We start from the raw sequence: 12,654 nt of genomic DNA, 5'->3' as shown, positions 1-12,654 counted from the left end.
GAAAGATTGATCACCACGTAAGACTGAGATGAAGTCCACAAACACGTAGCTATCATATTGTGAATCATATATTTGCATATATGGCAACATAAATGACAAGCTTGTTTGAATAAGTTATCATTGAAGATATTTTCCTTGCCTAAGAATTATCTATTTTCTTTCCTAGAGATAGCCCTGAAAAAAAAAAAAAAATAGTAGAAGTGTTTCCATGTCTTGCCTAATATAAATGGAACTGAGAACACAAAGCAATAATCTTTTAAAAACCAAGTTTTAATGCTATTTCAATAGATACTATGTAAATTGGATCCATATTAAAATGAAGTCACTCTATTTTCCATGACATTGTAGTTATAGAATCGTGTGGTAAAGAAATGGATCTATGAGAGTCTCATTCTTTTCTCCCAATTCAATTTGTACATCTTTACTGCTGCCATACTTCCCAAGCCATACAACATGACTTTAATTCTTTACTACGTATCCATTAAGCACTGCCCCAAAGATGTTTTGTAAAAGAGATTCCTCAACTGGTAAAGCAGTGGTTCTCAACTCTATATACATATCAGAATCATTTTTTTTAATACCTATGCCAGGCCCTACCCCAAACTAATTCAATAAGAATTTCTGAAAGTAGAGAATATGTGGCTTCAGTATTTCTTGAAAGGTCTCCACCTTTGTAACATGCAGTAATAGCTGTAAACCATCTCAAGCAGCACTTCTCCAACTTTAAGATGTTTGTGAATTATTTGAGGATCTTGTTAAAAATGCAGATTCTGACTTGTTAGGTCTAGGATAGACCCCAAGATTTGGGATTTTAAAAAGCGGCTGTGTGATACCTAAAATACACATCTGCAGAACACGATTGGAGCAGCAAGAGTCAGTGGTTCTCAAAGTGTGGCCCAGTCCTGCAGTATTAGCATCGTCAAGAACTTGTTAGAAATGCAAACCTCAGACCCTACCAGAGACCTACAGAATCAAAAACTCTGCAGGTAGAAGCCAAGCGATCTGTGTTATAACGGACTTCCCTGGTACACCTTCTGATACACCTTCAAGTTTGAGAAACACTGGTCTAAGCAAAAGAGCTCCTTAAAGTCCAAACAATTGGTTGAATGTGTTTGGAAAATGACTAATAGTTTTATGCTTGTGTAGCAGTTTACAACTGAACAAACTTCCCTCCTTGATCTCTTCTGAGCTTCTTAAAACAACTCTGTACAGTAACTAGAGTCACTAAGATAGGCAGTTTCAGCATTTTATAAGTGAAACTGAAGCTCAAATATTTAAGGGATTTGTTCAAAGTCATGTAGCATACAAGGATGGATCCAAAATTAGAGTCTAGGTCTTCTGAGTCGTACAAACTAACAAGCAGGACATCTGAAAGCAGGGCAAATGGCTGTAAGCCATAAGTAATGGCCTGAAGACAAGGACTCTCTAAGGTCTAAGTGATAGCAGCAAGGGGTACCAGCACACAGTTAGGTAACTTCCTATCACATGAGTTACAGACATTTGTACCTGGAGCTCTCAAGGACCACAGAAAAATATGCACTAATCCTTTTTTTTTTTTTTTTTTTTTTTTGCTTGAGTGTGCAATTATATAGAAGCAACTTCAAGAAACACAAATGTTTAACCCTCACCAACTAATTTAGTGGATAAGTCAGTCTCCTTTGGCTGTTCACTCCACAGTTCTACAAATAATTCATTCAAAGTCAGATGACATAGAACAGAAAAATCACCTTAATATGTGGGGTGTGTGTATACATACTTATATGTTTCGTATTTATAAAAACACAAATAATCACAAATTACATTTGTCACATGAGACCTGGCTGCTGTGTTCCTCTGTCCATAAGTAACAACAAATGATACAATTCACAGGTACATCAATGTTATAAAGTGTAATTAATATGCCACATTCCTAGACAAGAGAATCGTGTGGTATACTCTAGCATTTATCAAATATATTTGATAAAGGATTTAAAGTGAAACGAAGTGTCCTTAAAATATCAGTAATAACCACTAAACGTTGATTAGGGATTTAGCCACAAGAAAAAGAAACCTTCATAATTGTCACAAACTTCCCCCAAAGACCGATGCCCACAAAGTTTGTTTTCAAATAGTGAATTACAAGTGGTAGAAAAATCACATATTGTGTCAGAAGTATGTTTGAGTGTTGACACTTTCTTTGTAAATGTAGGCGTTCCAGATGCCTTATAGAAGAGAAGCCATTTTTCCCTTGAAATTTGCACAAAATTCTCAGACTGCACTGTCAAATAATCATATCTTTTGTGCTGTTTCCTCTTTTTCCCCTAGTGTTAAAAGAGAATAAAGACCCAGAATTTTGAAAAATTAAAAACTTAGCTATGTTGAACTTAGATACTCAATTTCTTATACCTAACTCCTATTAAGTACATTTACATTTAAATGGGAAAAACGTTACCACCATAAAAAGTATTATAGTATCTTACAAACATCAAATAGGGTCAGAACTGTGAAATAAATAAAATTCCAACACCTCAAATTTAAAATATTTAAACCCATGATAGTATGAAAATGAAACCTCTGCATTTTATCATATATGCACTTAGACAGCATGTACAAATATGCATAAATATGTCATTTTTACAAAGTTACCTTTTTAGCAGATACGTTAGGATCAATTATTTTATAATTATCTTTCTAGACATATGCTATTGATAATAAAAATATAGTCAGTGGGACTGTTAAAAATGAAATTTTAAAGGCTAGATAAGAACATTATGTCCATTTTTCCTTTGACTTATCAAGGGAGCCACATGATTTCAACCTGCCAAGAATAACCAGGAGGTGAACCTCTTTGTGAGCCTGTGTGCAAGGGTAGAAAGTTAGAAAAATCAGTGCTAGAAATGTCTCCAGTAATTGATGAATTCCTACACTTGTTGGGGTGGCAGTGTGGCAGGTGTGCTCTGTTCAGAAAAACACCTGAGACACTCCCATAAGACAAGTCCTGTGGGTATGTCTGGTACTTTACTTTGCATGCAAATATTCTGGCTCAGTATCTAGGAAGAAACCCATGTGCCGCTGTTGCCACTGGTCTACGGATGGTACTTTGATTCTGTGCCCTGAGATAGAATATGGTGTGTGGTTTCCTTTAGCTCTTAAAGGATCTAAAAACAAAACAAAACAAAACAAACAAAAAAAAAAACCTCTGGATATCTAGATTCTTGTCTGGGAAACAACAGGGTGAGGTTGGGATACATGAGAGTATTTTTCTTTCCATCTAGTTCTGCTACCTTCACTCTATAGTCTTTTGTTGTTGTTGTTGTTTTCCCCAAAAAGATAGAAATAAAAAAGTAAGACCCAAGACTAGAATTCATCTCCTATCATAATTATACAAAATTGAGCATCAGTTCCAAAAAAATATATACTTTTCTTTTCATTGGAGTAAGGCAGTAAAGGTAAATGTTTTGGGGATGGTCAGCCAAACTCCTGTCACTGGACCACCAGAATTACAAACCTTCCTTGTCTCCTTTTAACATTTCAGATTATTCAGGGCTACAGACTCACTGAGAGATTTTTTTTTTTTCTCCTTGCCATTTCACTTTCTCAGTGCCAAACATCTACTGTGACTTCCAATGAATCAAGTTCTCCTTCCTCTCCTCCCCTGGAAGCTCATGCTCTCAGTAAAATGTCACAAATAAAGTAGAAGCAAGTATTTCCCAGGCTAGACTTGTAAACAGAAAGCAAGAAAACCATTCTTCACCGGGAAACTGACCCACAAAGCTTACTGGGCTCAGTTAAAGAGATTGAGAAGAAGGTCAGGGAAGAAAACAAAAGGAACTCTCTCCATAGTTACTTCTGATAGAGCTCCACCAACCCAGAAATAAAAGCCTTGTTTGAGGCAGAGGAAATTTAAAAGAGGGCACATTAGGTGAGGTCTGGAAAAGCAACGGACTCTCACAGGTGACTTCTCTGCATGCTCTGTTTGTCTAGCTTCTCTTTCCCAGTGAATAACTGCTTCTATATTTATTCTCACTTCTCACTTTCTCCATTTCCACACCGTAATGTCTACTAAAGTGTAATGCTTAAAAACTCCATTTCTTTTAAGCCAGAGACACTTGAAAGCACATCTATATCATATGTAGATATTTATACAATAAGACCCCTCTCATACACATAGACTTATATGCATATGCGATATGAAAGTAGAAGAATATTCTTTTTCCTCTGAATAAACATTTAGATGTTTATCTAACCCTTTGACAGCTACAACTTAAGGTACAGGTGATGCTGACTTACAAAGTTCATGGGCATTTAAATAAAAACTTCCACACCCAGGTATTTGCTTTCCCTATATTCAGTCTCATAATCTGCAAAAACAAGTCTTCCTGGGGATAGCATAAATTTATATAGAGTGCCTCACTAGTAAGGGTTAATGATGTTAGGGAGTCTGAATGTTAGCAGTTGAGATGGCATGCTTATGTGTTTGCAAAAAACATTTTGTGCATCATATCCAAATCCCTTTGCAAACAGATAAATTACTCTATAAATCTTATTACTCCTTGTGGATAAATCACACATGCAGGTTTACAGGGCTGGAAAGCTGGTAGTGAAAATCTGCTTTGGATAGTAGGATCTTTGGGATTCAGAATCACTCAATGCTCAGGAAACGAAGAAAAGAGCATTTACACATTAGGATTTTCTTAGTTTTCACAATCTGCAGCAACACACACACAACACAACACACAGCACGTACACATTCCTCTCTAACAAGGCTAGAGATCCCAAAGCAGGACACTGTGACAGCCAACCAAATTTATTTCTGAGGAAAAGAAAGAAAACTTTGCTGCTGTAGGCAGCTCTGCTAGAGAACTGCTCCCTGATGCCCCAGGGTTTATGCACTATCAGCTCCTCACACACAGATTAGAGGTTTACTTTCTGTAGTCTACTGTTTTTTATTGCCACAACAAGCAATATTAACTGTATGGACAGACTGACACTGGGTCATTTTATTTGGACAAAATGAGATTTTAAAGGATCTCCAAGGAAAATGTTTTTATTCATTCTTTTTTCTTTTTTTGTATCTGATAGAAATTTAAGAAAGCTGGAAAAAAAAAAAGACTAGGGTTATGTGCAGTGGGTGGAGGAGGGGAAGAGAAAAGAGAAACAGGAAAAGAAGCTTGAAGCTTTTTTTTAGAAATGGAATTACAGCTAGGTTCCATCTGAGTTTCTGCAGTTTACTGTCCCTTAGAGGGGTCAAACTCCCAAGGACTGGGACTTTCTCTGTCCAGATTTCAATCCCAAATTTTATTTCAGAGTTTGGCAGAGCCACACAGAGAGGGGACTTTAAGGTGAATAATCAATTTGAAATACCCATTTTACACCAGGTTAATTGTTGCCTAATCTTTGCGCTTAATACTATTCTTAAATATCAGCAATTTGGCAAGTTCCTTCTCTTTTTCTTCTGTACTTTCATGTGTTGATGTCTATCCACATTCCAGAAAAGGCTCAGTAACCAACCAAAGTTCTAAGATTGGTTTATTGCCCTCGATGTCAATTAGATGATCCTTACAGAAAGTCTCCAGTCCGAACTACTGCTGGGGCAGGGCGAGAGCCTTGATGTGCATATATTCCCTCTCTCTCTCTTTCTCTCTCTCTCTCTCTCTCACACACACACAGCACAGAGAATGCAGTACTGTGTACCACTCTCTGAGAGCCATAATTCAACAACTCTTCTTTCCCTATTAAAGAACCCCAACAAAACTCTTGAGTGCAAAGCATCGGAAATTACCAAAGCAAGAATACTGCCCAGATGTCACTAACACCATAGGTGAAGTTACGCTTTCTTGGTAAGAGAAACAAGGTCCTAAGAAACCAAATAACATTTAACCAACGTCGCTGGTCCTTGACGGGAAACAGAATTCCCTTCAAATGTGTTGGCAGACACCTGGTCCACTCAGTAAAAGGCGCGTGTGCATGCACAACACACACACACACACACACACACACACACACACACACACATGCCTGCAGCATCAGAATCTGGAGTTGAAGATCACACACACACACACACACACACACACACACACAGCGGCGCACAGCAGAAAAGTTGCCCCAAAGCCCTACCTGAGGATGGCTGTGTCCCCCTGCCTCACGGTGATGTTGTCCGTGCCTCGGTTAAAATCCACGCTGCGAACAGGCAGTCCTGTGGGAAGAAGGCAGAGCAATCTCAGTAGGACTAGCGGCAACTGTTTCCGATCCGGCTGAACTCTGCCGACCATGGTGGCCACGCCGAGGTGCGGGTCCGCGGTGCACTCTGGAGGGTGTGTGCGTGCCGCTCACGCCGAGAGGGCTTTACAAACCCAGGGCTTTCATCAACAGCCAAGGCGGAACGGGCTTGGCCAGTTTGTGCTCCCTTCCACTTTGCCTCTCTTTCCCTGGCTCAGGCTCTCTTCCCTCTAAGACTTAACAAAGCCCGCATAAAACCCCAAGCAGAGGTGGGGGGAAAGTCAAAGGAACACAATTTGAAAGGCGAGAGGACACATAGAAAACCCTCTAGAAAAGATGAAGAGAAAGCTGCAAGAGGAAGGTGTTCTTCTCCGGTCTGTGGCTGGATGCTCCTTTGCCAGTGTCTGAGCTGAGCTCCTTCCCTCCCTAACCCACTTTCCCAGGCGGGCGGGCAGGCGGGCGAGGGAGCCGGCACCCAGCCTGCCAGGGAGTGTAAAGAAACCCACACAGCAGCGGCAGCAGCCCAGAGTCTCTACCCCCCTCCCTTTCCTGTTTCTCCCTCCAGCCCCTCCCCTCCGCTCGCACCTCCCCCGCCCCCCCGCGGATTTCAACAGCCCCTCCACGTCATCCCCTCCGCCCTCCCTCCGGCCTGGCCCCTCGCTTTGCACAACTGCCCCCTTCAGCAGCAGCCAGCCTCAGTGAAAGCCCGATGCGCCTTTGGGTTGTCAGGACAACAGCTCCATCTGAGGCCTGGCTGATTTCCTTAAGAAGAGGGAATGGAGCTTGGATGTACTGTGCAAGAGAAAGGGGAGAAGGAGAAGGGCTCAGGCTGTAAAAGCACGGGAGAAAGAGTGTGGGAAAGGATGAAGGGTGGGGGGGGGGGGGGGAAGGGAGAGAAAAAAGGAAAAGGAGCCAGGAAGGAGAGAAGGCATGGTGAAGGCGAACTGGGAGAGATGAAGGGAATGAACCAGAGAAGGATAAGAAAGCATGGGGAGTGCAGGGGCACCAGTGCCCACAGATGGGAATAGAGCATGTAAAACGGAGGAGAAACTTGACAGGGAAGGCTCAGATTAAAAGGCAAAGTTGATTTAGAAACTAAATAGTCCTGGCCACGGGCTTTTCACACTCACCTCCTGTTCATTCTTTCCTCTCTCCTGCACTTTCTTTTACAGGATTAAAAAGGTTTCTTTTCTCTCCTTCCTTTAACCCCTCCCCCTCTTGGAGCCCCCTTATGAAAGATGGATTGGAGACAATGCTGGTATTGAGTGGTCTGGAGTGTGAATGCCTGGTTTGTCTTTTCCAAGTGCCCGACTCAGCAGCTGATCCCCAATCCCTAAATCAACCTCACTCTCCAGGAACCCCTCACTCAGTCCCACATGTGAGGAATGGTACTAAGGATTACTGTCTAAATGTCCTGTTGCTGTTCCTACCTAAGTTGCCACTGGCACGTTTTTCTCAAAAAAATATTTATATGTAAGGAAGAGATTGGTCTATCAGAACGCGTGTCACTTATAGGACCACATTTAGGCTACATACAGCACTCCTGCATGCGACTGGCAGGCGGGTTACCATCATTTGTCATTCCACTCCAGGAGTCAAGCCAAGTGATAAGAACCAAAGGGGCTAACACTGTGAGTCACTCATGTGACAGCCCCACACTGTTAGATATCTCCCTCACTACTGATGCTGAGGATAAAAGATAGGGGTAGACCAGTCAAGGACTTTTTTTTTTTCTTTTTAAAATTTGTTTATTTGCATAGTTAAGGCATGGACATGATGCAAAAATCAAGTGGTACAGAATGGTGCAGATCAAATTGTAGATATCTTTCCTACTCCTGTCTTTGGGCAACATTTTTTCCTGTTTGGAGGCAACAAGTATTTCCAGGTCTTATAAAACCTCCCCTAAATCTTCAAGTATATATAAGTAAATATGCACACATATTATGTCCACCCCTCTTAGTTACACAAATGATTAGCCAAGGACACGGGGTGGGAGAGAGAGTATGTTTAGGAATTCCTTTTTTTTTTTTTTTTTTTTTTTTAAGATTTTAGTTATTTATTTGACAGACGAAGATCACAAGTAGGCAGAGAGAGAGAGAAGGAAGCAGGTTCCCTGGGATCATGACATGAGCTGAAGGCAGAGGCTTTAACCACTGCGCCGCCCAGGTGCCCCTGTTTAGGAATTCTTAACAAGTCCCATCAGAGTAAAAGCCCTAAAGAGGCATTTACTGTTTTGACAACTATCTTGTCCTGCCAGAATTCAGAGAATTTATCCACTGAACTTTTTCAGTGTAAAAGGTAGGTGCACTCTTACAGATTATGTGAGGAAAGTAAGGAAAAATTTGTGTTTTTCAAGTGTTTTGCACTGTGTGGGTGCTGATAAGCAGTGCCCAGATAATAAGCCAGGGATGTTCCACTCCTAATCTGTAACTCAGCTGTTTAAAATTTGGATTTTTTTGTCACAACAATGATTAAGTCAAAACCCATAATCCTGTGGTTCCCAGGACCAATGGAAAAATGAACTTGAAGGGCCAAATGGAGAAGCTTGGATTACATAACTCTATGCAGAGATTGCAGGGAAAAGACCACCCACCCCCACCAATACCTGCCAATGGGTTTAACAATCCCCAGTGGACTTCTTCTGATCTTTTAGAGATGAAGGATAGTCTTAGATAGAACCTTTTCTTTGCGTGAGCGGTATTTCTCCAGTGTCAGGAGGAAGAAAATAAAGACCTGAAGGACTGGGGCCACTAGAAAATCTATTTCCATTGATGAGGCCAGACACGCCTCTCTCCGCATGGGAACTAGAACATCAGTATCCTCTTGTATCATTGGGCTACACTTTGAATGAAGAAATGAAGTTTTTTTCCAGCGCAGGAAGGAAGCACGGTGGGATGATAGCATATGATTTGCTGGAGATGCTGTATAAGGGTTGCTGACTAATGTTTATACAAGTAATCTCAAATTACCGGTAGGATTAACATTAACCATAAAGATTAACATACTGGGGTTGAAAATAATTCACACCAAAGTAACAGGAATGTGGGATTCATAACAAATCAATCAACTCTGGAGTTTGTCAATGTAATCGTTCTGAGGAAAGAATATATTAAGTTAATCAGGATTGTAATCAGAAATGGAATAGACGTGCCTAACCTAAGAAGAAACATTGCAAGTGCCATATGTATATAGAAAGAAATGATGTAATGTAATTAAAAGGGTTTTTTTAAATTTTTTTTTTCATTAAAGTCCATTTATTGGTCACTTTTGCTAAACTAAATTGACTTACTATGTTTCTTGGAAGTAAAACACAAAAAGACAACTACATTTTATTTTAACTTTTTCAAGAAGATTATTTTTTTTTAATTCTCTAATTTAGGCTGATAATTTATACTGGATTTCTGAAGAATTTCCATTAAACGAAGTTTAATATGTAAGTTAATTCTTTAATATTTATAATTTATGTCCAGGAGGCACTTCAAATACAACTTCTTAACCCAATTCTTGGCACAAGGGCAGCACTCTATAATTGATGATTGTGAGAATAAAGGAATGACTGACAACCTAAGCCCACTCACGTGGCTTGTCCCATCATTTATAAGGTAATAAATCTATTTGTGAGTGTACCATTGACTTGGATTTCAACTTTATGTTCTCTCGGAGTTTTTCCTCTTTTTGTTCCCTTGTGGACTCCTTTACTTGCCTCCAGGATCTCTCAGTGAGATCTAATAAATTCTAATAAATCCAATAGTCTATATATATATATAAAAAATCCAATAGTCTATATATACATATATATACATATATAATAAATCCAATAGTCTATATATACATATATATCTGTATACTATATATCTATATACTACATATATACATATATATATATATAAAATATATACATATGAACTTATCTCATCCTAATGGTCACTTCCCCAAATGTATTTCAATATGAACTCCTCTGCTTGCTTTCCTAAGAAATGTAAAGAAGGAAACAAATAGACAAGTAACCGAAATTTATGCAAGCTATTTTTCTGTACACCACTATATGCATTCTTCCAAAAGGGCTGGCAAAAATGAACATACTTTCGGGTTATTTGTGAGGCAAGTATGGCTGTTAGCCATGTGAAACAGCTATCATCACCCAAGTAAGATGATCTTAACTACTACTTTAAAATAACATACTGCCTTCTAAAAGAGGCTTTAGAAGATTCTGGCACTCTCCAGGGACAAATGCTGCAGGAAAAACAAAAACTGGCTAACGTCTGAGCACCCTAAGAAGCATGAAAGGTTTATTCTTCTGTTTAGCTTTGTAATGGAACAGGCTCACAGGAAATCCAGATGCAGCCTGGAATGTACAACTAATTTAGTTACATTGCTTGCATTTTATGCTAAACATGTCTATAATATTATTAATGTACCACTCTACGTTTCCACAGTTGTAAGGTCTTAATCATAATAACGCCATGCCTGTACTTTACTTTCGTAAGTGGAATTAGCATTTCCATATGAACTAGAAATGCAGAACTGTTAATACTTCTCCTTAGGATTCTTGCTATGACATTTTCAATGATTTCATCATAATTCAGCAATATTCAAGTATCTCAGTTTATGTTCATAAGCATGGCACAATCGCGTGTGAATCTCCTTCAGAATCGGGCTCCTTTGGGTACAGTGGTTTCATCCAGCGTCTCCCTGCCTAACAGAATCAATCAGCTTCAAGTCAGTTAAATATTGCTTAAATCCTTACTACAGCACTCTCACTCAATCTGTAGTCTGCACAATTAAAAGTGCTCTTTCAGGGTTTACTTTTCGTCCATGCCTTTGTGGTATATTGTTACCACACTTGTCTTTTGCTTCTTCGCTCATTCATTCTGTTTTGGTAAGTATCAGTACTTGGATCTGTCCAAGTTTTCATAAAGTCTTTGAGGTTCTTGAGCTGCTGCTTGGGTCCTCCCACACCAGCAAACTTACTCTTCTTTGTGTCTTTTTATTTCACAAACATGTATGTACTATCCCTTAGACCTTCTGTTTTTCTGAGTTGTCCAGTCTGTCACCCTGGACTAGGAGGTGGCAATTGCCAAGTAATGCTGCATCTGCACTGCTGCTGTTCTTTTATCCATCCCTCCCATACAGGAAGAACACTGCAACAGCTGGAAAGATGGGGGTAGCGGCATCTTCAGTATAGCAAGATGGTAGTACAAGCAGGTAATCAGACAATTATATCCCCTATTTCTGGTTACCGTGGTGACTTGGATGCCTATACTCAGGAAGTAGGCCAAGGAGAAATGAGAAAGAGTGGAGGCAGGTGTGCCGTTCTGTACTCTGACATGCCCAGTAGGTTTATGAGTCATTTGCTCGTTCAGTGTTTATTGATATGATAGTTACACAAGACAGTCTAAGACTCTGTTCTCACAGAACTTATATCCTTGATGGAGAAATAGACACTAAACAAGTAAATACATAGTAAGATTATGTTGGAGAGTGAATGCTATGGAGAAAAATATAGGTGATACAGTGAAAAGGCCTAGAGGTAAGGTGAGGGGAATGTACATGCTGAAATCTAAAGGAAGCAGACATGCAAATACCTGCAAAAAAACTTTTCCAGATAAAGGAATGACGTGTGCAGAGGTTCTGAGGCAGGGACCAATACACAATACGCAAGAAAACAAAACAAGAACAGTGACCCAGGAATTTGGTTTATGTATATGCTGTGGGAGGTAGCTAGAAAAAGCAGGTGAGATTAGAAATTGAGGAGGGGTAATAATGAAGATATCCCAAGGCAAGAATTTAGATTTTAGTGACTTGAAGGATCAGTAAAAGATTTTAAGCAAGGGACTGAGAGGAAGATTGCTCCAAATATCTTATGGAGAATGTATTGTAGAAGAGCAGTAGTGGAAGCCAGGAGAAAATGAAAGTAAGTCCTTGTCAACTGGCTTGGACTGGGGAGTAGCAATGGAAATGAAGGAAAAGTTGAGTTAACTAGACCTGCTTATGATGGGAAGACACCCCCCCCCAAAAGCCATGTTCTATCACAAGTGATCAGTATTTCCCACATACTACTGTACTAGTTCAATTCTACTGTACTGGTGTATTGGTGTACCAAACACCAATTCTGGTGTTTCCTTGCAGAAAGACACCACTCATCAAATAAGAACTGACAGAATGCCAAGTAGACCGTAATTTATATCAGTTAGTCAAGAAAACAAAAACAAAAACAAAACTTTTTCTCAGTCGGTGTTTTCTTCGGGTATAAACTTCACTTACCCTTAATACGGTTATTATACATTAACTAAATGTCAGTGTAAGAAAGTGCTTTGCTACAGATTAAGAAGTACCTAACAAGATGAGCAGATGCCACTTAATTGCTAAACTTTACTAAATATTTTCTTATATATCTGTATTTATTTAGCAAGCAATAGTTATCCTGCTAAATCTAAATGGAATGCCTAGTTAAAT

The 12,654-nt window shown here is 39.6% G+C and overlaps 1 protein-coding gene across 3 annotated transcripts in view; it reads right to left on the bottom strand.

The window, feature by feature from the left end:
• LSAMP (limbic system associated membrane protein) overlaps nucleotides 1-6,740 on the bottom strand; it is a 654,328-nt gene extending 647,588 nt beyond the window's left edge. For 2 of the 3 annotated variants that reach the window (XM_059391908.1, XM_059391909.1), the window contains exon 1: nucleotides 6,097-6,740. In XM_059391908.1, coding sequence (XP_059247891.1) covers nucleotides 6,097-6,251 — 155 coding nt within the window. In that variant the 5' untranslated portion in view covers nucleotides 6,252-6,740. The remainder of the gene's footprint in view (nucleotides 1-6,096) is intronic. The other variant, XM_059391911.1, reaches the window with a different exon arrangement.
• Nucleotides 6,741-12,654: the final 5,914 nt, after the last annotated feature.

Source organism: Mustela nigripes, chromosome 2, assembly GCF_022355385.1.
Source record: "Mustela nigripes isolate SB6536 chromosome 2, MUSNIG.SB6536, whole genome shotgun sequence".
NCBI classification, from domain to species: domain Eukaryota; kingdom Metazoa; phylum Chordata; class Mammalia; order Carnivora; family Mustelidae; genus Mustela; species Mustela nigripes.
This window is presented reverse-complemented; position numbering and strand designations above follow the sequence as displayed.